Raw genomic sequence first — 23075 nt, forward strand, 5'->3', positions numbered from 1 at the left:
AAATGATTGAACACGTTTGCTTTCCCTGAACTGTTGTGTGTTGCGCAAGGATGTTTTTAGTGCAGCTTCTGCAAGAGTTCCAGAGGTCCGTCGGAAATGAGATCTAGGGCTCTAATCTGCTCTTTTCCCTCCCCATCTAGGACAATTCCTCACCGGATGTGGGGCCATTTCTGGAAAGTGTCCACCCAGGGACTCCTCATGGCTATTTTCTGGCCAGTTATTCCTCAGTTTGTTTGCAACTGCCTATTCTACTGGGCTTTGTACTTTAACCCAATTATAAACATTGATCTTGTGGTGAAAGAAATCCGTCGCTTGGAAACTCAAGTACTTTGATGGCGTGTTCTGGGATCGGCACTGTGCTGTTCAGTCCTGAACCATCTGGTGGCAGGGAGCTGCCAATTTAATTTTCTTTCCACAGTGACAAAACTTGTGATTTTTTTTTTAATGGCACACCTACTTTTGCAGCAAGTCTTTCTTTTCAAAGCTGTGACGCCGGCAACAAGTGAAGGGAGGTGCTTTTCTGCTTTTCCTCGAGGAGAAGGAACAATTAATTTCCCTCTAATCAGAACGTTTGCTTTTGGACTAATCGAAGCGCCAATCTTTGTGTGCCACTCTCTGTATCTGGCCATGCAGCACAAGAAGCCTGATGAGAAATCTAAGCAGTCAGGCTCCTTTTTCGTGCAAAATGAGTCCTGCATTTACACGTTAAGCAGCTGTATACCCTTAAGAGACACCTGACCCTTCTAAAAATGGCTCAGATCCTGACCCGGACCCCTTTTCCTTACACACACAGCTCTGGTCGTGTTTGTGAATTTGAAGTAATTTCTGTTGCTGTATTGATTTACTAGATCTACTTGCCAACTGCTACCACTTTTTCTTTTAGAAAAAAGGGAAAATATGTTCTGCACGTAAATACCAATTGATTGTGAGACGGTGGGCTTTTCCTCTGTACGTAGATGAACGCCTCCTGCTGCCACTTGTTAAATGTATGCCAAAACCAAGATTAGCTTTATTTTAAATGATGTGCCCCTATAAATTAAACTTGACTCTGCGTTTGTAATGATATGATCTTCAGATTTGCATATGAACATTTTTAAGAATTAAAACGGAAGATTTTTTTTCTAATATTTATTATTAGTATTACATTTTTACCAAGAACCCTTCTTCTTCTCTCTCTCCCCCTTCTTCCCTTCACAGCAGCCCTGTGAGGTAGGCTGGTCTGAGGTTTCATGGTCAAGCAAACTTTTGCCTGGGGTATACTAGATAAGGAAATGGTTACTCTGGGGGCTGAGTCCTTTCTGGACGACACTTCAGACTTATAACCCAGAGGAGAATATCACATACTGAATTGAAATGAGATGTACCGAGGTTAGCTAAGCAGCTTTGTGTCACCTGGGCCAAGGAGCTGTGTTGGAGCATGTTATCCCCTTCTGTTTGGGGAAATGTTTCTTGTTTGAAGAATGGCTGAAATTATTTGGAAGTTGGTCTAGACAACACCCATCCAAAGCTGGGTGAAATCTACAGCCGCTTTGATTTGTTTTTGAGAAGTGACTCGAGAAGGGGAACGTCCCATGTCTGTGAAGCCTGGCCCAAGTGACGCCCTTTCTTAATCATCTTCACATTGAGGGTTGAACGACCCACATAAAGTATCCGGCCAGAACAAATACTGGGAATTGTAGGGGGCGCTCGCCAGGCACTTGGCTGCTTCGCGGTCGCATTCGCAAGCCATTTTTTGGCACTTGTCTTCTATATCCTCTGTGGAAAGAAAAAGGGAGACCAGGAATCAAGCCCATCATTCGAGTTATCGCAAAATGGGTACCAGAGTGTGCAGATTTTTCTGGCCTTCAGTAGAACAAGAGGGAATGAAATACTTACTTAGATACTACCGTATTTTTTGCTCTATAGGACGCACTTTTTCCCTCCTAAAAGGCAAGGGAAAATTTGTGTGTGTCCTATGGAGCGAATGCAGGGGGGAGACAGGCGGGAAAAGCCCCCAAGAGCCGCACACAAGCTCCGTTCGCTCTTGCGGGCTTTTCCCCAGGAGGGAGAAGGGACTGACTGGCCGCATCAGTCCCTTCTCCCACCTCCTAGAAAAGCCCACAGGAGCCACGCACCCTTTAAAGAGCGTGCGGCTTCTGCGGGCTTTTGTGAGAGGTGAGGGAATTCCCCCAATTCCCAGAAAAGCCAGCAGAAGCCGCGCAGCCCCTTTAAAGAGTACACGGGAATTCCCCCACCTCCCGCAAAAGCAGGAAGAAGGTCTGGGAGAAGCGCACAGGCTGCCTGCAGTCTGTCCGCTGCTCCCAGAGCTGGGGGGGGGGGAATCATATTTTTTTCCTTGATTTCCCCCTCTGAAAACTAGATGCGCCCTATGGTCAGGTGTGCCCTATGGAGCGAAAAATACGGTAAATATTTTGAATAAACCTGGATGCCCAGGGTCTTGGAAGGGCCAGTGTCTTTAGGAATGACAGAATCACTAATGGAATGAAGCACATCCTATGTGTGGTTACTCAGAAGTAAGTCCCACTGTAAGTGGGTAGGGCAGCCTCCCTTAACCTACTGCCCTAGATTCCCAATTCCCATCTAGCAGCCATCAACAGCCCTCTGCTCCATGAATTTGGCTAATCTTTTTAAGTCATTAAGTTGGTGGGTATCACTGCCTCCTGTGGAAGCGGGTTCCACAATTTAACCATGCAGTGAGTGAAGAAATCCTTTCTTTTTATCTACCCCAAATCTTCCAACATTCAGCTTTGATAGATGTCCACAAATTCCAGTGTTACGAAAGAGGGAGAAAAGTTTCTCTCCACTTTCTCCATGCCATGCGGAATCCTAAAAAAATCTATCTTGTCGCCTCTTACTTGCCTTTCCTCTAAACTGCCCTCTTTCCTCTATCCCATTGGAACATTTCAGTTGCCCTTTTCTGAACCTTTTCCATATCCTTTTTGAGGCAAGGCGACCAGAACTGTACTCCAAATGCAGTCGCCCCCTAGATTTGTATAACAGCACGGTGATAAATTCCTTTCCTAATGAACCCTAGCGTGGAATTTGCCTTTTTTCACAGCGGTCACACACAAAATCTGCAATGTCCGAGTTGTCGTTCAGCAGCATCTGGAGGGCCAAAGGTTCGCCACATCTGCTTAATCTGACATGGACACCTCTCTGAAATTCCTTGCCATAGCTGTCAACTTACAGATTTGAAAATAAGGGACCAGCAGCCTCGAAAATAAGGGATCAGCAGCCAAAATAAGGGATTTTAGTCAATCAGCTGAAATACGAAGTTAAAGGGGACCAGATAATTTGGGAGAGCAGCGCCGGTTTTTAGCCCTTCGTTTCCAGAGGTTGCTGCTCAAGACACCAGCTGATGAAACACTGCAATTAAATTACAAGCAGCAACCGCTTTTTGCGCAAAACGAAGTCCAAGTTACGAAGATGCTGCTGCAGTTCTGTATCTTTTCTCTTGTGCTCCATCTGCAGCTCTCAGTTCCATCAGGCGGGGCGGGAGGAAGGGGGGGAAAATAGCGCCTGAAGTAAACCAGCAGTTCAGACCATCTATGCTAGTCTACCACTACAAATCTATGGGAGAAGCGCTTGCGGTCCTTCCTCCGCTTTCCCCTCTATGGTTAGCTCTTGGAACACCTGCCTGCACCTGCCTCCTCTCTCTGAACTGCTTTCTCTATGGTTGCCCTCACCTTTCAAGGCTCCTCAGCAATTCATAGGCTGCGCCAGGCTGCCCATCTCATCTGGGTCCTTCGGCGGCACAGCCGCAGTACGGCTTAGCGGGAGCGGGAGCGGCAGTGACGGGCAGAGGGGAGGCCCCAGGGAGAGACGCTCAGTTCGTCGGCCGCAAGGAGGATGGCGGCAGAAGGGCCTGAGGCTCCAGCCAGTCCTGGTGGGGAGGGGCTCCCGGGGGCCGAGGCTGGTGAGAGGAGGCCAGAGGGGGGCGGGCCGGGCAGCCAAGCAACACAGTTGGAGCCTCTCTCCTCCCTGGCTGGCAGGGAGGGAGGGAGAGGAGCTGTTTCCTTTGAAACCCAGGAAATTTAAGGGACATCATCAGTAAGGGACAGCAGCAGGACATGGCGCTGGGATAAGGGAGTTTCCCGCCAAATAAGGGACGGTTGACAGCTATGTTCCTTGCTTACAGCTAGAATATCTCTTGGGCCTTAGAATCACAGAACTGTAGCGTCAGAAGGAGCCACAAGGGGCATCTAGTCCAACCCCATGCAATGCAGGAATAGCAGCTAAAGAATCCAAGCCGGATCAGGGCCGTGTTGTTTTCCCTGCGGCGCAGGGCCTGGTGTCAGGATGCCGAGCATTGCATTCAGGTCCTAGGCAAAGAGGGCTGCTGATGCTATTAGCAGATATGGCCACCAGGATGTATGAAGGGGGCAATTGGGGGCTGCAGTGCTGCCAGTCTCCATGCCAGTGGGGCCAGCTGTTGGAGAAGCTGAAGGAGGCCGGGGTGGGCTCCAGCGATCCAGCTGCAGCATGGGTGCCCTGCCAACATTACCCAGCTCTGAAGCCATGCCTGCTTGGCCAAGTTGTTCTGAAGCCATGCCTGCTTGGCAGTTTCAAGTGGGCAAGCTTTGCCCTTGGTTCTGAGAAGAAATGGAAACTGCAAAACGAGTCTCTTAAAAGTGCATCCCTAAGAGAGGGCAGGGACGCGGGTGGCGCTGTGGGTTAAACCACAGAGCCTACGACTTGCCGATCAGAAGGTTGGCAGTTCGAATCCCCGCGACGGGGTGAGCTCCCGTTGCTCGGTCCCTGCTCCTGCCAACCTAGCAGTTTGAAAGCACATCCAAGTGCAAGTAGATAAATAGGTACCGCTCCGGCGGGAATGTAAACGGCGTTTCTGTGTGCTGCTCTGGTTCGCCAGAAGCGGCTTAGTCATGCCAGCCACATGACCCGGAAGCTGTACGCCGGCTCCCTTGGCCAATAAAGTGAGATGAGCGCCTCAACCCCAGTCGTTCGCGACTGGACCTAATGGTCAGGGGTCCCTTTACCTTTAAGAGAGGGCAGGAGGGGAGGTTGTCAGATACAGCTGCCGTTATGGCAGCAAAGCTCCTCCCCGCCAGGGGAATATCCACTCACCACACTTGGCCGAGTTGTTCTCGCACTCCCAGGTGTACTTCTGCAACTTGGGGGAGCAGCCCTCCTTCTCGGCTTCTCCGTAGCAGCAGTCATGCTGGAAGCAGCACCTGCCGGCCCCAGAAGAGAGGATGATGGCTTTGTTTTTAGAACATTTGCACAATGCCCTACGGCCAGAGCGGCTCTCAGGGCGACTTGCATGTGTGGATGCACACACAGTTAAAGCAAGGCAAGGCATTCCCTGCCTGCGTGTATTGACAACTGAAGAGACACAACACATTCATATCTGAAGGAGTGTCTCCACCCCCATCGTTCAGCCCAGACACTGAGGTCCAGCTCTGAGGGCCTTCTGGCGGTTCCCTCACTGCGAGAAGCCAAGTTACAGGGAACCAGGCAGAGGGCCTTCTCAGTGGTGGCACCGTCCCTGTGGAACGCCCTCCCACCAGATGTCAAAGAGAACAACAACTACCAGACTTTTAGAAGGCAGCCCTCTTTAGGGAAGCTTTTAATGTTTGATGCATTACTGTATTTTAATACAGTGGTACCTCGGGTTACAGATGCTTCAGGTTACAGACGCTTCAGGTTACAGACTCCACTAACCCAGAAATAGTACCTCGGGTTAAGAACTTTACCTCAGGATGAGAACAGAAATCGTGCTCCAGCGGCGCGGCAGCAGCAGGAGGCCCCATTAGCTAAAGTGGTGCTTCAGGTTAAGAACAGTTTTAGGTTAAGAACAGACCTCCGGAATGAATTAAGTACTTAACCTGAGGTACCACTGTATTTTGTTGGAAGCTACCCAGAGTGGCTGGGGATTATTATTACTATTATTATTATTAATTATTAATTATTATTCCTGAATTGCAACATTCAGAGGAGTGTGACTTCTGCAGGACGGCCTCATTTCAGTGCCCATAAAATACAAACTGGACAGGTTCGTCTTTAAATGCAAACTGAACCCAATGTATTCCCCGCCCCTAGTTACGCATAAGCTCTCTGGGAGCCAACCAACCGCTGCCACGAAGCTCTAAGGCAAAGGGAGAGCTTCCAAGTCTATGAAAAGGTCACCTTCCTCTCAACTCCTGGCCATACGAGTTGTGTAGGAGGACCTTCTTTTGGGGCGGATCAAAGCACCCGCTTGCCATCTCCATGCCTTCGAAACAACAGCAACGGGAAGCTGACCTGCTAGCCTACATTTTAGTCTGGATTTGGGGCTGGGAGAAGTTCTGGGAGAAGTGGAAACAGCTGGAGACATGTGCCCCAAAATCTTCCAGCTGTGCCACGAGCATAGCAATTAAAGTCACATCTTCTCATTTTGCAAGATTGTGGGAAGCAATGGAAGTCTTGTTTTTCAAAAACTTCATTGCAGCAACCAGGTGGTCGTAAAATATATCCTGTATAGATGGCTATATTTTGGGTGGTGGTTTTTATTTTCGAACTGCCCAAGGATGTGGTTTATTTCCCCCAAACACAGGAAAAGTGGTTTGGCCTTAGCCAGGGAATCTGGTGCAGTTTCCAAGTTTGCACATTCTGATGTGGCAGTGGTTTTCTCCCTCTGGAATAGGGATGGCCGAATCCATCAATTTCCGTGTCTCATTCTTCCAACTTTAAGTTTGTTTCACCACCTTTCTTTTACAAAGTCCTCACAATTCCCCCCCCCCTCGGTATGCAGTTGTTTTTGTATGCAGTTTTTTGTATGCAGTTTTTCAGGCAGTATATGTTTTTGCAGGCAATTTCCCTAAACGCTGTGCATTTTTGTCTATTTTTACTAATGAGAGAGAGTTTGGATTTGATATCCTGCTTTATCACTACCTGAAGGAGTCTCAAAGCGGCTAACATTCTCCTTTCCCTTCCTCCCCCACAACAAACACTCTGTGAGGTGAATGGGGCTGAGAGACTTCAGAGAAGTGTGACTGGCCCAAGGTCACCCAGCAGCTGCATGTGGAGGAGCGGGGAAGCGAACCCGGTACACCAGATTACGAGTCCACTGCTCTTAACCACTACACCACACTGGCTCTCTATACACATACATATACTGTATGTACAGTGGAACCTCGGGTTGCGGATGTAATCCATGACGGAGGCATGTCCGCAATCTGCAGCATTCGCATCCTGAAGTGCTGCATCTGCACCGGCGCGATTTGGCGCTTCTGCACATGCACAAAGCACGATCTAGTGCTTCTGCACATGTGTAAGCGGCGAAACCCAGAAGTAACCTGTTCCGGTACTTCCGGGTTTCCCGCGGTCCGCAACCCGAAAACACATAACCTGAAGCATCTGTAACATGAGGTATGACTGTACTTTGATGCACACTTTGCCGTTATATCTACATTCTACATACATTAGGTTTGGGAACTGATCTGCAAAATTTGGAGAAGGGCCCATTTCACAGGATAGCTGTGTTACAGTTTCCGTATAGTTTTGCAAAGTGTGAATTAGGTACAGCATTTCCCCCCCATCCTTACCCTTGAAGGTCTAATCTTACTCCTCCCCCGTCATCCTAGTCTCGTTTAAAATTATTCCCTACCCACAGGCTTATAATTTAAAAGACATGTCACACAAGGAAAATTACAGGGAGGGTAGAGGAAAAAAGCAAACTCAGGCACCAATTCTTACAGTTAAATATAATGTCTTGAGGGGTGGGGCCACACCAAAGCTAGGCAACTCCAAACCTTTGGTGAGAGTGCTCTCTTTCTTTTCAACTGGTTCCCGTTTGCTTATTTAGATTTCTAAATGATCCTTCCCATCCAGATGTTTGAAGCTGCTTAGCTTTGCTCTGGCCCAAGAATTCTATTTAATTTTAAAGATCGGCATCTGAGTTTGCTTTTTTCCTCTACCCTCACCTCCTTTTTTCCTCATGTGTCATGTCTTTTAAGTTGTAAGCTTGTGTGATGGGCACTCCGTCCCCAAAAACGTAAACAGGAGAGAGGCTAGAGGCCTTCTTGTTACGTATAATGAGATCCGAGGTACCAAGTAAACAAACAAATTTGTTTATGTATGCCCACTACAGCAGCGAGAATCCTATATGAACAAAGATGGAGAAAGGAGATAGCCCCTACCAAGGAGTGGCAGATGAAATTAACGGAATACACAAAATTAGCAAGCTTAACCGGCAAAATTAGAGAGCAAGAAGAGAAAGGTTTTAAAGAAGAATGGAAGCCATTTGTAGACTACTTAGAAAACCATTGTAAAAGTGTTAGAACTTTAATCGGTTCGGAGTAAGTTCAGCAGTTATAGTTTAGAAGAATAATTTGAATATTTAAATAGAAAAAAATAGAATATGCAGCAGAAATGGGAAACTTTAGGAAGCCATGGAAAGATAGATGGGAAGTCGATGGAATAGAATTATAGATTAATGTAATGCAGTGCTTTTTTTCTGGGGGTATGCAGGGGTACGCATACCCCTAAACATTTTTGTGAATCTTTGTACTTTTGTCCATTTACTGTATTTATTTCCCCCGATTTGAACTATAAAATGGTGGTTTTCTTGAGTCAAAATGAGAGTACCCCTAAACATTTTTAAAGAAAAAAGTACTGATGTAATGCATCTTTTTTCTCTTTTTTCCTTCCTTTTCTTTCACTTATTCTTCAGTTCTGTATTTTGCACTTTTATAAATTCATAAATAAAAATTAAATATATATAAAAAAAACTTGAACAGGAAAGGCTTTCTAGACTCAAGACTGTGTGTTCCTCCCCACTTAACTTTGGGATGTGGAGTTCCAAGGTGTCCTGAAAAATGACTTTCAGGAGAGAAAAGGACACCTCCCTCAAAAGTAAGTGTATCAGAAACCCAGAACCTTCACCCATGGAGATTTCACCCCTTTGATCATTTTCAAGTGCAATTTCTTCAACAGACGCATGTCACATTTCATGTTGTTTCTCTGCACCCAAGTACAGTGGTACCTCGGAAGCCGGACGGAATCCATTCCAGAAGTCCGTTCAACTTCAAAAACGTTCGGAAACCAAGGTGCGGCTTCTGATTGGCTGCAGAAAGCTCCTGCAGCCAATTGGAACCTGCGTTGGAGGTTCGGGTTCCAAAGGACATTCGCAAACCGAAACACTCACTTCTGGGTTTGCGGCGTCTGGGAGCCAAAACGTTCGACTTTCAAGGTATGACTGTAGAGTTACGATAGAGATGGGGGGGGGGGGGGAATAATGCATTTCCGGAACAGAACGTTTCAGATATTTTGACCTGCTGAGTCTCATACTCACCAGTCTGCTTTGTCCCTGGGATAGCCGGTACCTCCCAAACCGCAGTAGCACCCATAGCGCATGTAGGCAAACGGCGAGCGCTGTGTGGTGCACAAGATCGCCCCGGCGAGCTGGAGGAGTCCCCGGCGGGTCCGCGGCGCAGCATGTCCCAATGGGCTTCCTGTAGCTAGGGAAAGGAAAGCATATGGGTTAGGATCTGTAGAGCCCTTTCTATGCAAGAAGAACTTGTCAGCGGGCTGCCTCTTGTGGCCAGGGGTGGCGTTTGCCCTCCTATGTGTGTGACATCATCCTGGGTTCATAAGGAAAGGGTTAACTAATTGTAAAATGACTAACCCAAGGGGAGGAATTTGAGTTAGAGTTAGGGGGTTTGAGAAGTTAGTCTGGAGTTAGAGACAGAGAGAGGATAAGTCTGCGGGTTGGGCTAGTCTGATGTGGGAGAGTGAGAGAATCTGTTAAGAGGAGTCAGTCAAACAGTTGATATAATCAGTCAGAAGGTATTAGGAAGGTAAGGTAAAGGTAAAGGGACCCCTGACTGTTAGGTCCAGTCGCGGACGACTCTGGGGTTGCGGCGCTCATCTCGCTTTATTGGCCGAGGGAGCCAGCATACATCTTCTGGGTCATGTGGCCATCATGACTAAGCCGCTTCTGGCGAACCAGAGCAGCGCATGGAAACGCCATTTACCTTCCTGCCAGACCTATTTATCTACTTGTACTTTGACGTGATTTCGAACTGCTAGGTTGGCAGGAGCAGGGACCGAAGAACGGGAGCTCACCCCGTCACGGGGATTTGAACCGCCAACCTTCTGATCGGCAAGTCCTAGGCTCTGTGGTTTAACCCACAGTGCCACCCATGTCCCTTAAGGAAAGGGTTAATTAATTGTAAAATGACTAACCAATGGGAACCCAAAGGGAGGAATTTGAGTTAGAGTTAGGGGGGTTGAGAAGTTAGTCTGGAGTTAGAGAAGAGACAGAGAGAGGATAAGTCTGTGGGTTGGGGTAGTCTGGTGAGAGAGTGAGAGAATCTGTTAAGAGGAGTCAGTCAAACAGTTGAGATACCGTATTTTTTGCTCTATAAGACTCACTTTTTCCCTCCTAAAAAGTAAGGGGAAATGTGTGTGCGTCTTATGGAGCGAATGCAGGCTGCGCAGCTATCCCAGAAGCCAGAACAGCAAGAGGGATTGCTGCTTTCGCTGCGCAGCGATCCCTCTTGCTGTTCTGGCTTCTGGGATTCAGAATATTTTTTTTTCTTGTTTTCCTCCTCCAAAAACTAGGTGCGTCTTGTGTTCTGGTGCGTCTTATAGAGCGAAAAATACGGTAATCAGTCAGAAGGTATTAGGAAGGTATAGGCCGAAACTGACAGGAAATTTTATATGAGAAACCATAAACTTGTTAATGCTTATGAAATAAACTTGTTTATTTGGTTCAATTTTAACAACTGTCTGGACTCAGTGTTTTACCCGAGAGTAACGGGTTGGCAGCAGCGGGGAAGCGAGCACAGTGGTGGCACAGAGATCAATAGACCATTAAACATCCAGGGACCCTGTGTGATCGCCACACCAGGGGACCACTGGCGGACGAAGGTGGGGGCAGAGTGAGCAGCCCACCCCCGGTGTCATCTGGGGGGGGTGTTGACATCATGGCTGCCACCGCCCCCTGGGATGCTCAGCACTCGCTGCGCACGCTCCGGGACGCATGTCACTTGCCGCACACCCCCCCATGTGTGTCACACACCCCTGTGGACGGTGTGCCACCGCCCTGGGACACACGCCAGCCACGCCCCTGGATGTTCACCGCTCCAGGTGATGGAGCAGGTAGTGGGGGTGGTACAAGAAGGAGTATTCAGAGGGAGAAGAAGGAGCAGACTGAGAAGAGGAGGTGTGGGAAGCTGGAGGGGCCACAGGGTTTAGTGAGCAGGGAGAGTCTGTGCCAGAAAACAGTCCAGACTCAGATGCAGAAGCGGAGGCTGGAGAGGAGGGGAGGCCAGGAGACAGAGATAAGCCAGGCTACTGATGAAGGCAGGCAATCTTCCTGTCCTGCTGCAAGAAGCTGCCCTGGTCTCCCAGAACATGCAGAGGAATGAAGAGGGCAGAGCAATGAGAGACAAGGCTGTAGAGTCTCAGATCACTCAGGAAGGAAGAAGACTAGGGGAGCTGGGGGAAGGTGGGAACCTTCAGTCTTCACAACGGCTTCACTGGGGCAAGACCTCCTGGAAAGAATTGCCGGGACCACTAGGCCTGAGCTATGGTATGTTTCCTTCGATAAAGAGTTAACTTCGTTGGCCTTGGGCGATTTATTGTTTCAGCGCTGACCTACGCCTGATTGCAGTTACATCACAATCACCTCTCCCAAGCTGCACCCACTGCCAGATGTTGCATGTGTTGGCACACACGGTTTGTCGACAAAGCATAAAAGACGCTGAAGGGCACAGGGACAGAGGGTGCTGCCTTTTGCAGAGGGAGAACACCCGTCCGTCAAGCTGACTGGCAGAGGCTCTCCAGGGGTCAGGCAGGGGAAAATGCCAGCCCTATTTGGAGATCCCAGATCTTGAACCTGGGATCTTCTACATGCAAAGCATATCCTTCCCCAAGGAGCCACAGGCTGTCCACAGGCTGTAAGTGCTTTGCCACTGGGAAAGAGAGAGAGAATGACTATTCCCCTTGGCTGGGCCAAACGTAGAGGCGGCCCCTTCTGTGATGCCAAAAAGGATGTTGTGGGTCTGCACAAAATGCACATATTTTAAGTGTTATGTTCAGAGGCACATTTAGAAATAATTACTGTGATTTAAGGAGAAGAGTACCTCCCTAAAGGGAGGTGGGTGGCGCTGTGGGTTAAACCACAGAGCCTAGGACTTGCCGATTGGAAGGTTGGTGGTTCGAATCCCTGCAACTGGGTGAGCTCCCGTTGCTCAGTCCCTGCTCTTGCCAACCTAGCAGTTCGAAAGCATGTCAAAGTGCAAGTAGATAAATAGGTACCGCTCCGACAGGAAGGTAAACGGCGTTTCCATGCAGTGCTCTGGTTCGCCAGAAGTGGCTTAGTCATGCTGGCCACATGACCTGGAAGCTGTACGCCAGCTTCCTCGGCCAATAAAGCGAGATGAGTGCCGCAACCCCAGAGTCGGTCACGACTGGACCTAATGGTCAGGGGTCCCTTTACCTTTACCTTACCTTCCTAAAGTCAGGGGGAGGCAAGCACTCTGTGACCTGTGTGGGGGACTGCTCAGCCTGAAATTTGAGACTTCACCCTGTCTAGATGGAAGCTGGAACTTGTGGCCTCCTAGGAGAAAGTGGAGGCTCCGTCCAGTCACTCTGCTTTCGGTAGGGCGTGGGAACCTAACCTGAGGAATGCACCTTTTATTTGCTTACTGTGGGCAATGTCTACTTTCTGAAACCTGACTTACTCAAAAGGAGGTATGTGTGCTGGCTGCAAGCAGCTGGAGAAACCTCAAAAGTTGTGTGAGTCAGCACAGCTCTCCAGAGCTAAAAGAACGAGTCAAAGGGCCCCTGACTCTGAACTCTCTCTCATTCCCATTTACTGCCTTGCGGGACAACTTCATGAGAAGAAAAGGCTAAGGAGTGAACCCTATACAAATCCAGAGTGGATTTGCCCCTAAGGTGGTTAGATGGTGACTTGTATGCCTAATTCCAGCAACTCCTGCAGCCAAAAATCTCGCTCTGCTTTCCTTCGGATCACCTCGGCGAGGCTGAGAGGGGGGGCAGCTTGCCATCTGGGCAGCTCAGGTCCTCCATGCACACTCCCATCAGCCCCCAGAAAGCATGGCCCAAGGGCCAGGGATGATAGGAGACGACAACAACAACAACAACAACAACTTATTATTTATACCCTCTCCATCTGGCTGGATTTCCCCAGCCACTCTAAGCGGCTCCCAACATCATCATCATCATAGCAATAAAACTTCAAACATTAAAAACTTCCCTAAACAGGGCTGCCTTCAGATGTCTCCTGAAAGTCAGATAGCTGTTTATTTCCTTGACATCTGATGGGAGGGCGTTCCACAGGGCAGGTGCCACTCTCCTCTCTAGCCATACGTCAAGCTGTCTGAAGCTGATAGGACTTCTAATGACACCAGGAAGGTCACGGGTTGCCAACCTCTGGCTTATTGTGTTGGACATTTTGCTTCAAATCTCCACTCAGCCACAGAGTTTCATGGGTGGCCTGTCCAACTTCACAAGGTTGCTGCAAGGATACTAATAATAATTTATTATTTATACCCTGCCCATCTGACTGGGTTTCCCCAGTCGCTCTGGGCGGCTCCCAACAGAATATTAAAAACACAATAAAACATCAAACATTGAAAGCTTCCCTAAACAGGGCTGCCTTCAGATGTATTCTAAAAGTCAGAGAGTTCTTTATTTCCTTGACATCTGGTGGGAGGGTGTTCCATAGGGCGGGCACCACCACCGAGAAGGCCCTCTGCCTGGTTCCCTGTACTTTGCTTCTCGCAATGAGGGAACCGCCAAAAGGCCCTTGGAGCTGGACCTCAGTGTCTGGGCTGAACGATGGGGGTGGAGATGCTCCTTCAGGTATACTGGGCCGAGGCCGTAGTTCAGCAACACCTGGAGGGCCAAAGGTTCCCCATCCCTGCTTGAAATGTATAATGTGTGGGTGGCCTTACTTAATTTCCGCCCCACCCTTCCTCCCCAAGCAGCCCAGGCTGGCATAAGCAAGAAAGCAAACCAGCAAATAACATGCAAAAACTTTTATAAACATCCACCTAAGGCACACGTTTCATTTCAAGTTTGCCAGGAAAAGCATATTTGGGCCATCCAGTGCCAAAGGGATTGTTTGGACTCAGTCTGACCCTTATGTTTCCTTCCCCTTATGGTTTTGATCTATGGGCTACTTTTAAAACGAGGCTGCATTTTAAATTGCATTTTAAGCTGTATTTTAAATTGGGGTTTTTTCCTGTTATGTTTTTCCTGTAATTTTACTGGTGTTAGCTGCCCTGGGCCCGGCTCTGGCCGGGGAAAGCGGAGTATAAATAAAATTTATTATTAGTATTATTATATTATCATCATCATCTCTAGCGCCACCTGAACTCCCTGAATTCCACCCCACCACCCCCACTCCCAATGGTCACAAGTCCACTGCTAGGTATTTGTCATGTGGCGCAGGGAGGATGGCATTGCGCTTCACAGAAAGAGAGTCCAAAAACTACTGGGTGCATGTAGGACCTCTTGGAAGCTCCTCAGGAGAGGCAGTGTGGGGTATTGGTTAGATTGTCAGATTAGGTCCTGGGAGGCCAGGATTCAGGTTCCCACTCAGCCATGAAGTTTCTCACTGTTTCTCAGCTGGACCTACCTCACAGGGCTGTTGTGAGGGCAAAAGAACCTGCCTCAAATAAAATGGGGGGGGGAGGAGGAATAACTGTGTGTGACACCTTGAGCTCCAAGGAAGAAAAGTGAGATGCAAATAAAATAAAATAAAATAAAATAAAATAAAATAAAATAAAATAAAATAAAATAAAATAAAATATAAAATAAAATAAAATAAAATAAAATAAAATAATAAAATAAAATAAAATAAAATAAAATAAAATAAAATAAAATAAAATAAAATAAAATAGCAAGCAAGCAAGCAAGCAAGCAAGCTTTTGGGAGCCCAGTCAGTAAGATTGCCATTGGGCCAGGCACCTAGAGAATTTGCACCCTCTGTCAGGAGTCTTGATTCCATTTCTGGCTGCTGAATTGCTTCATTTCCTTCTCGCTTTTCCTATCTTCCTTGTTTGCTAGGCACAGACTGTTGGGTCAACAAAAGGCGAAGCACCACCCTGTGTACACTGCCAGCGAATGCAACAGGGTGAAAGGCAAACAGGGGAAAAGAGCAAAGCTCTCCGTCAAGATCCTGGCTCCCGTCTTTCCACGACGACATCAAAGCTGGCTTGCGAAGCAGCCGGATCCCGGACCGTCTGCCGCGAACGACACCCTAGCCCACAGGGTAGCTAGACCACCTTGCCAGCCCAGCTGCTGGGCGACAGAACAGAGGGGCAGACCGGGCAAGAGGTGTTGTAGTTTAGCATTTGCCTTCCATGCAGAAGGGCCCAGATCCCATCACCGACAGCACCCCTGTACCCCATGTCCACCCGCAAACTGTCCATTTATTTCATCCCTCCTCCTCCCTGCTCCTTTTATAGCCATTCCATTTTTTTAACAGCTTCTTCCTCTGATCTGTTTCTTTCCTATTCCCAGTTTATTATCATTAGCCTTGGAGTTGTAATACTGATGTATTACAGTATTTTAATAATTTTTTGGAAGCCGCCCAGAGTGGCTGGGGAAGCCCAGCCAGATGGGCGGGGTATAAATAATAAATTATTATTATTATTATTATTATTATTATTATTATTATTATTATTATTATTATGGCTGCTGCCAGCATCCGTCCGGCCAAAATGCTCCTGTACGACTAAGGGGGTGGTTGCAGTGTAGTGGATCCCAGTTGGTCTCCTCCAGAAAGGTGATTCTGGTGTCCTTAGCGCTGCTGCACGGCTAAGACCAGGCTGCAAGAGGCAAACAGGCCCCATCCGTCCCAACTGGGATACTCTGGGGTCCGATTGATTTCAGCAAGAGAGATGCTACGTGCCATTTCCAGGCAAGTCTATTCAAAGGCTGCTGCTTTCAATTGAATTTCCCTCCCAAGGACTGAAGCCTTAATCACGGGCTGTAATGGAGGATGGGATCTAACAGGGTTTAACTAGAAAGGGCAGGATTGCACCAGCTGTCATGGGCTCCCCAGCCAAACGAATGCACATAGCAGGTAGTAAACTCTTCATTGTCAAAGTTGGAACAGTCATGTCTACAGCTCCAAATACAGTGGTACCTCGGGTTAAGTACTTAATTCGTTCTGGAGGTCCGTTCTTAACCTGAAACTGTTCTTAACCTGAAGCACCACTTTAGCTAATGGGGCCTCTTGCTGCTGCCGTGCTGCGGGAGCCCGATTTCTGTCCTCATCCTGAAGCAAAGTTCTTAACCCGAGGTACTATTTCTGGGTTAGCGGAGTCTGTAACCTGAAGCGTATGCAACCTGAAGCGTATGTAACCCGAGGTACCACTGTATAAGGGACGTGGGTGACACTGTGGTCTAAACCACCGAGCTTCTTGGGCAGGGGTCAGCAAACTTTTTCAGCAGGGGGCCGGTCCACTGTCCCTCAGACCTTGTGGGGGGCCGGACTATATTTTGAAAAAAAATATAAATGAATTCCTATGCCCCACAAATAACCCAGAGATGCATTTTAAATAAAAGGACACATTCTACTCATGTAAAAACATGCTGATTCCTGGACCGTCCACGGGCCAGATTTAGAAGGCAATTGGGCTGGATCAGGGCCCCGGGCCTTAGTTTGCCTACCCATGCTCTTGGGCTTGCCAATCGGAAGGTCGGCGGTTCGAATCTCTGCGACGGGATGAGCTCCCGTTGCTCTTTCCCAGCTCCTGCCAACCTAGCAGTTCGAAAGCACGCCAGTGCAAGTAGATAAATAGGCACCGCTCTGGCGGGAAGGTAAACAGTGTTCCTGTGCACTCTGGTTTCCGTCACAGGGTTCTGTTGAGCCAAAAGCGGTTAAGTCATGCTGGCCACATGACCCGGAAAGCGGGCTGCACACACACAGCTGGAGACTGCGCCTGCATGGAAGTTGCCTCTGCTCATCTCGTTTCACACCCCTCCTGGTTCTGGGAGACAGTGGTGCAGGAGAAGATGAGGAGGCCCCCAACTTGCTTCTTCCTCTGATCCCTCCTGTGCTCCAGCTCTGAAGCGCCCCCTGCCTCTGCCTCTTGCTTCCTGGCTGGTGCAGGCCCCCACAAATTCCTCCCCTTCCCTCCGGTGCACACTCATCAGATGGGCGTAGGGTATAAATAAAAACCATCACCATCATCATCTGTGTCCTGCCAGTCCCTGACATTGCCCTTTGGTAGTGGCAGAATCAGGAAAAGGGAATCTGCCTTAGGGTGAGTTGGGCTGTTGGTCCATCTAACCCAGCACTGTCAACACTGGCCAGCAGCAGTATTTCAGGCAGGGATCCTTTCTCAGCCAAACCAGGAGATGCCACTGGGAATTGGACCCGGGACCTTCTGCTTGCAAGGCAGATTCACTACCACTGAACTGCGGACATTTCCTTACACGCAGAGGCAGCCTTACCTAGAATCCATGTTGGCCCACCTAGCCAGTATTGTCAACTCTGACCGGCAGCAGCTCTCCAGGGCCTCAGTTTTTCCCATGACTTGCTACTCATCCTTTTAACTGGAGATGCTGGGTACTGAAACCAGCACCTTCTGCATGAAGGCAGGTGCTCAGCACCAGCGAAGGGCCCCGTTGGTATCCGCTGCTTTTCCCAAGTCAAAGTACTTGCCCCTTTAGCACCAGCAGTGCCAGCCCTGGCAGGCAGCAGCTCACCTGGGCTCAGCAAGAGGTTTTTCTTCCACTACCTGCAACCTGAGATGCATTAGACAACAAACAACACAAGCAACACGGAGACCAGTATACTAGATAGCACTGTAGTTCTTATTACATAATGTACATGATTTAGTACAACAAAAACAAAATGTGTACACTTGTAAATTCTCTCATATATCTGAAAACAAATGAACACACGTCTGTCGATCTTTGAAAGTCCATAAAAGTATACAGTGGTACCTCAGGTTCAGGTTACATACACTTCAGGTTACAGACTCCACTAACCCAGAAATAGTACCTCAGGTTAAGAACTTTGCTTCAGGATGAGAACAGAAATCGGGCTCCGGCGGCGCAGCGACAGCAGGAGGCCATATTAGCTAAAGTGGTGCTTCAGGTTAAGAACAGTTTCAGGTTAAGTACGGACCTCCGGAACGAATTAAGTACTTAACCTGAGGTACCACTGTATAATGAGTCTATGGTTGAAACAAAGTAATAGATGCTATCCTATGGGCTAAGCAGTAAAACTTTTTAAGCGTTCATGGTGCCGAAGTAGTAAGTGAATTATCCTGAATAATCTGACTGTTTCACTAGAATCTTCTTCAGCACAACACATAGATTAGAAAAATGCACAAGGAGCAGTGGTCATGAGGGTATGTAACGACTAAAAAGTTTTACCGCTTAGCCCACAGGATAGCATCTATTACTTTGTTTCAACCATAGACTCATTATACAGTGGTACCTCAGGTTACATACGCTTCAGGTTACAGACTCCGCTAACCCAGAAATAGTGCTTCAGGTTAAGAACTTTGCTTCAGGATGAGAACAGAAATCGTGTTCTGGCGGCGCGGCGGCAGCAGGAGGCCCCATTAGCTAAAATGGTGCTTCAGGTTAAGAACAGTTTCAGGTTAAGAACGGACCTCCGGAACAAATTAAGTACTTAACCTGAGGTACCACTGTACTTCTACAGACTTTCAAAGATTGACAGACGTGTGTTCATTTGTTTTCAGATATATGAGAGAATTTACAAGTGTACACATTTTGTTTTTGTTGTAATAAATCATTCAGTGCTATCCAGTATACTGGTCTTCGTGCTGCTTGTGCTGTTTGTTGGGTTAAGTTTGCAACACAGGGGTTTGTTGTTCTGTATAATTGAGATGCTTTAAGCTGGAGATCCTGGGGGATTGGACCTGGGACTTTCTGGGGGTTTAACCCTAAGCTACGGACTTTTCCCTGCCCCATATATTGAGCTGCCTGGTCCCCTGACTCCCCTGACTGGCAGAATCTCTCCAAAAGGGACTTGGATAAGCCAAGGATTGAACCCAAGAACATCTCAAAGCAAGTGCTCTACCAATAACATTATGGGCATAGCCAGGGGGGCAGCTGCACCCCTCAATCAAGTAAATAATAATAAAGAAAGCTTTTGGAACCCAGTACTAAGAATTTGTCAAGAATGTATAACTTGCTGTTGAAATGGAATACACAGGATGAGACGGTTAAATCAGCTATGATTAAATGGGCACAAGACATTGGACATGATATTATGTTTGCTGACTGGGAACAGTTATGGACTACCGGTATAAAGTTCACGGCATGTAATGCCTTAAGAGAGAACATTATGAAAATGATATATAGGTGGTACATGACCCCAGTCAAGCTAGCAAAAATTTATCATACGCCCAATAACAAATGTTGGAAATGTAAGGAAACTGAAGGTACCTTTTACCACCTTTGGTGGACGTGCCCAAGGATTAAGGTCTTCTGGGAAATGATTTATAATGAAATGAAAAAGGTGCTTAAATGCACATTTGTGAAGAAACCAGAGGCCTTTCTCCTGGGCATGGTGGGCCAATTGGTGTCAAAGAAAGATAGGATGTTCTTTATGTATGCTACAACAGCAGCAAGAGTTCTTTTAGCAAAGTACTGGAAGACACAAGAACTACCCACGCTGGAAGAGTGGCAGATGAAGGTGATAGACTATATGGGACTGGCTGAGATGACTGGCAGAATCCGCGACCAAGGGAAAGAGACGGTAGAAGAAGATTGGAAGAAATTTAAAGTTTATCTTAAGAACTGTTGCAAAATTAACGAGTGTTAAAATGTCATGGGTAAGGCAAAATAGAATTGCAGGGACAAACAATTGGATATGAGAAAAAGGATATAAAGAAAGTGCTATAAGAAATTGAAATTAGGGGTTGCTGGAAAGATTTAAAACAGGGATGCAGAAAAGGGAGGTATGGGGAAGTCGCTGAAAGAAGGTTTAAAGAAAAAAAGGTTAAGAAATTATACGTGTTTATATGTTTGTTTGTTTATGTATTGTTTTGTATTGTTCTTTAATATGTGTTGAAAAACCAATAAAAATCTATATAATAATAATAATAATAATAATAATAATAAAGAAATCTAATTAAAAACAGAAATAATCAGAATATTTGAAAATGAAAAAGCAGGCCTAGTAAAATAGGCGGAAATCTTTTACCCTACCATGAAAAGGGCTCTGCTCCTCTCTCTCGCTCAGCGATGCACCCCTTGTACCCAGAGCCCTCATTTGGTCCCTTTCAGAGAGTAAAGACCCGCCTAAGGTCCATGATGACAGGGTATCATCTCCATGTGCTACGCTCACTGAGTGTGCACAGAAAAAGTGCCCTGGGGAAAAGGAAGAATTTGGGAAGGAAGTGCTGGAAAGGTTTTCCGCAAACCCAAGGAAACTTGTTTTAGTTTGGATTTTTTTTAAGAAAACGAGATTTAAAGAAGGTGTGTCCTTTGTAATTTTGCAGAATATAACCGCGTGAAAGGCACTCCCCGATGTTTTTTATTATTCTAATTTAACTTCCTAGTTTCCAAATGACTGAAGATTTTGACAGATATTTTTTCCCCTGAGCCCTTGGGGGTCAAGAGAAAGTACAGTAATCTGAAACAAAAACTGTGGTGGAGACAGTTTGACAAGGGCAGTTTGAGAAGGAAGTGCTGGAAAGGTGTTCAGCAAACCCAAGAAAACTTGTTTCAGTTTGGATTTTTTTAAGAAAACGAGATTTAAAGAAGTTGTGCTCTTTGTAATTTTGCAAAATATAACCGCATGAAAGGTACTCCCCATGTTTTTAATTATTATAATTTAACTTCCTAGTTTCCAAATGACTGAAGATTTTGACAGATATTTTTTTTTCCTGAGCCCTTGGGAGTCAAAAGAAAGTAATTTGAAACAACAACTGTGGGGGAGACATTTCATTCCGAATCTGCTAGGCGGAGCCAGACAGAGGATGGTGACAGGTGAGTGTCAAGATCCCAGATCTTTGTTCTGAATTAAACGGGGAGAGTGGGAGCTGCCATCTAGCAGATAAGGGCGCCGGTGCGTCAAGCTCCGTCTTACGCACACCGAAAGCCAGCTGCTCTCCAGGGCTCCAGACCGGGTGGGGGGGATCCCTATATCCAAGATTGCACCAAGGACCTATTCCGACCGAGAGCCGGGCTGCATCGCCCCGGGAGCCGACGGGGCGCCCGAGAGCGCCTCTGCAAAGCCTGGAGGCTTTGCTTGCGCGCCTTCAGCCAAGGCGCTCAGCGCATCTGCCGGCGCCGGAGGCGGGCATATGCCCAGGGGGCACCGGAGCCCGTCGGTTTTCCTGCCCACTCACCCGTCCGCAGCAGGAGCAGCAGGCACAGCAGCAGCAGCGCCGGGCGTCGCCCCGCCGGGCCCATCAAGCAGCGATCTCGGGGAAGGCGTCGAGGCAGGTGGCTGGCGCGCTCCGCCGTGCGTCCCGTCGAGGCGCTGCTGCAGCTCCTGCTGGCCGCGAGCGACTTGGCTGGCACTGCCGCCTCCTCCCGCCGCCGGCTCGGCCTGGACCCATATCCTCTCCCCGCCCGCCCACAGCCAGCCCTGCACGTGTCCGACGGGGCGGCCCGCGAGGCGGAGCCGGAGGGCGGCGGGAATGTCCCAAGTTGCTGGGCATTGTTATTCAAATAGGGTGTGTGCACCGCATCATGTGATCGATTACGCGAGCCGGGGCTTACCTGCCCCCCCACCAATATTTTATTCAAGTTGGCACCCCTGGCCAAGACAGAGGACCATCCAACCTCTGCTTAAAAACCTCCAAGGATGGAGAACCCACCACACTCCGAGGGAGACCGTTCTACTGCTGAACAGCTTATTGTCAGAAAGTTCTTCCTGATGTTTATATGGAATCTCCTTTCTTATAACTTGAAGCCATTGTTTCCAGTCCTACCCTCCAGAGCAGGATAAAGCAAACTTGCTCCCTCTTTCACGTGACAGCCCTTGAAATATTTGAAGATGGCTATTATGGGAGGGACACGAGTGGCGCTGTGGGTTAAACAACAGAGCCTAGGACTTGCCGATCAGAAGGTTGGCGGTTTGAATCCCCATGACGGGGTGAGCTCCCGTTGCTCAGTCCCTGCTCCTGCCAACCTAGCAGTTCGAAAGCACGTCAAAGTGCAAGTAGATAAATAGGTACCACTCTGGCGGGAAGGTAAATGGCATTTCCGTGTGCTGCTCTGGTTCGCCAGAAGCGGCTTAGTCATGCTGGCCACATGACCCGGAAGCTGTACGCCGGCTCCCTCGGCCAGTAAAGCGAGATGAGAGCTGCAACCCCAGAGTCGGTCACGACTGGACCTAATGGTCAGGGCTCCTATCATCTCTCCTCTCAGTCTCCTCTTTCCCAGGCTAAACATACTCCTTCAACCATTCCTCATACGGCTTGGTTTCCTCTGCGTAAGTTCCAGCTTGTCAACATCTTTCTTAAACTGTGGTGCCCGGAGAAGTGGACACAGTGTTCCAGGTGTGGTCTGACCAAGCCAGAATAGAGCCGTCCTCTTCTTCTCATTTCATCAAGTCATTCTACTGGCTGTACGTATTACAAGACATTTGGACGTGTTCCATGATTTTGGCAAGTGAAACCGTAGGAGGCACATGCAACAGGCAGGGCTCCTAGTCTGGATGGCGGAGTGTAGACAACCTCCAGGGTCAAAGACCTTAAGGGTCCACAGGACTCTGGGTTTTGTTGTTAGTTTATTTCACTCCCCCCACCCCGCAAACAAAAATCTAAAGAGGCAGCTTCCAACTGCCCAATTCTGCATTCGACATCTTGCCCTCCAGATGTTGTCATACTCCAGGTAAGACTGATGCTTGCAGTCCAGGAACATCTGGAGTGCCACAGACTCCCTCCCTCCTGGTGTGTGTTTTTTTAAATAACATTTTATTTTTTACCAACCACCAAAACACAAACAGTCAAATCCCCCAGGTGGCTGATACATTGGGTATACATAATAAATAATATACATATTCAATAATATTAAATAATAACATAGTCAAATCAACCCTCCCTCCTGGTGTGGGACAACTATGCTTCTCCTTTTTATTGTTTATCCCTCATTTA

At 47.9% G+C, this 23075-nt stretch overlaps 2 protein-coding genes across 4 annotated transcripts in view; one reads left to right on the forward strand and one right to left on the reverse strand.

Moving 5' to 3' along the window:
* Window positions 1-1125, forward strand: part of BFAR (bifunctional apoptosis regulator) — a 14865-nt gene extending 13740 nt beyond the window's left edge. For all 3 annotated transcript variants that reach the window (XM_083585797.1, XM_083585799.1, XM_083585798.1), the window contains one exon: window positions 141-1125. In XM_083585797.1, coding sequence (XP_083441923.1) covers window positions 141-333 — 193 coding nt within the window. In that variant the 3' untranslated portion in view covers window positions 334-1125. The remainder of the gene's footprint in view (window positions 1-140) is intronic.
* On the reverse strand, window positions 884-22842 carry LOC310748713 (phospholipase A2-like; the record flags this gene model as incomplete). Its single annotated transcript, XM_083584555.1, has 5 exons — window positions 884-1755; window positions 5086-5192; window positions 9293-9458; window positions 21321-21627; window positions 22789-22842. 5 exons carry the CDS (start codon window positions 22840-22842, stop codon window positions 1607-1609), a joined length of 783 nt encoding a protein of 260 aa, XP_083440681.1. The 3' UTR covers window positions 884-1606.
* Window positions 22843-23075: the final 233 nt, after the last annotated feature.

The sequence above is a fragment of the Podarcis filfolensis genome (assembly GCF_964270895.1).
Source record: "Podarcis filfolensis genome assembly, chromosome: 14".
Lineage (NCBI taxonomy): Eukaryota > Metazoa > Chordata > Lepidosauria > Squamata > Lacertidae > Podarcis > Podarcis filfolensis.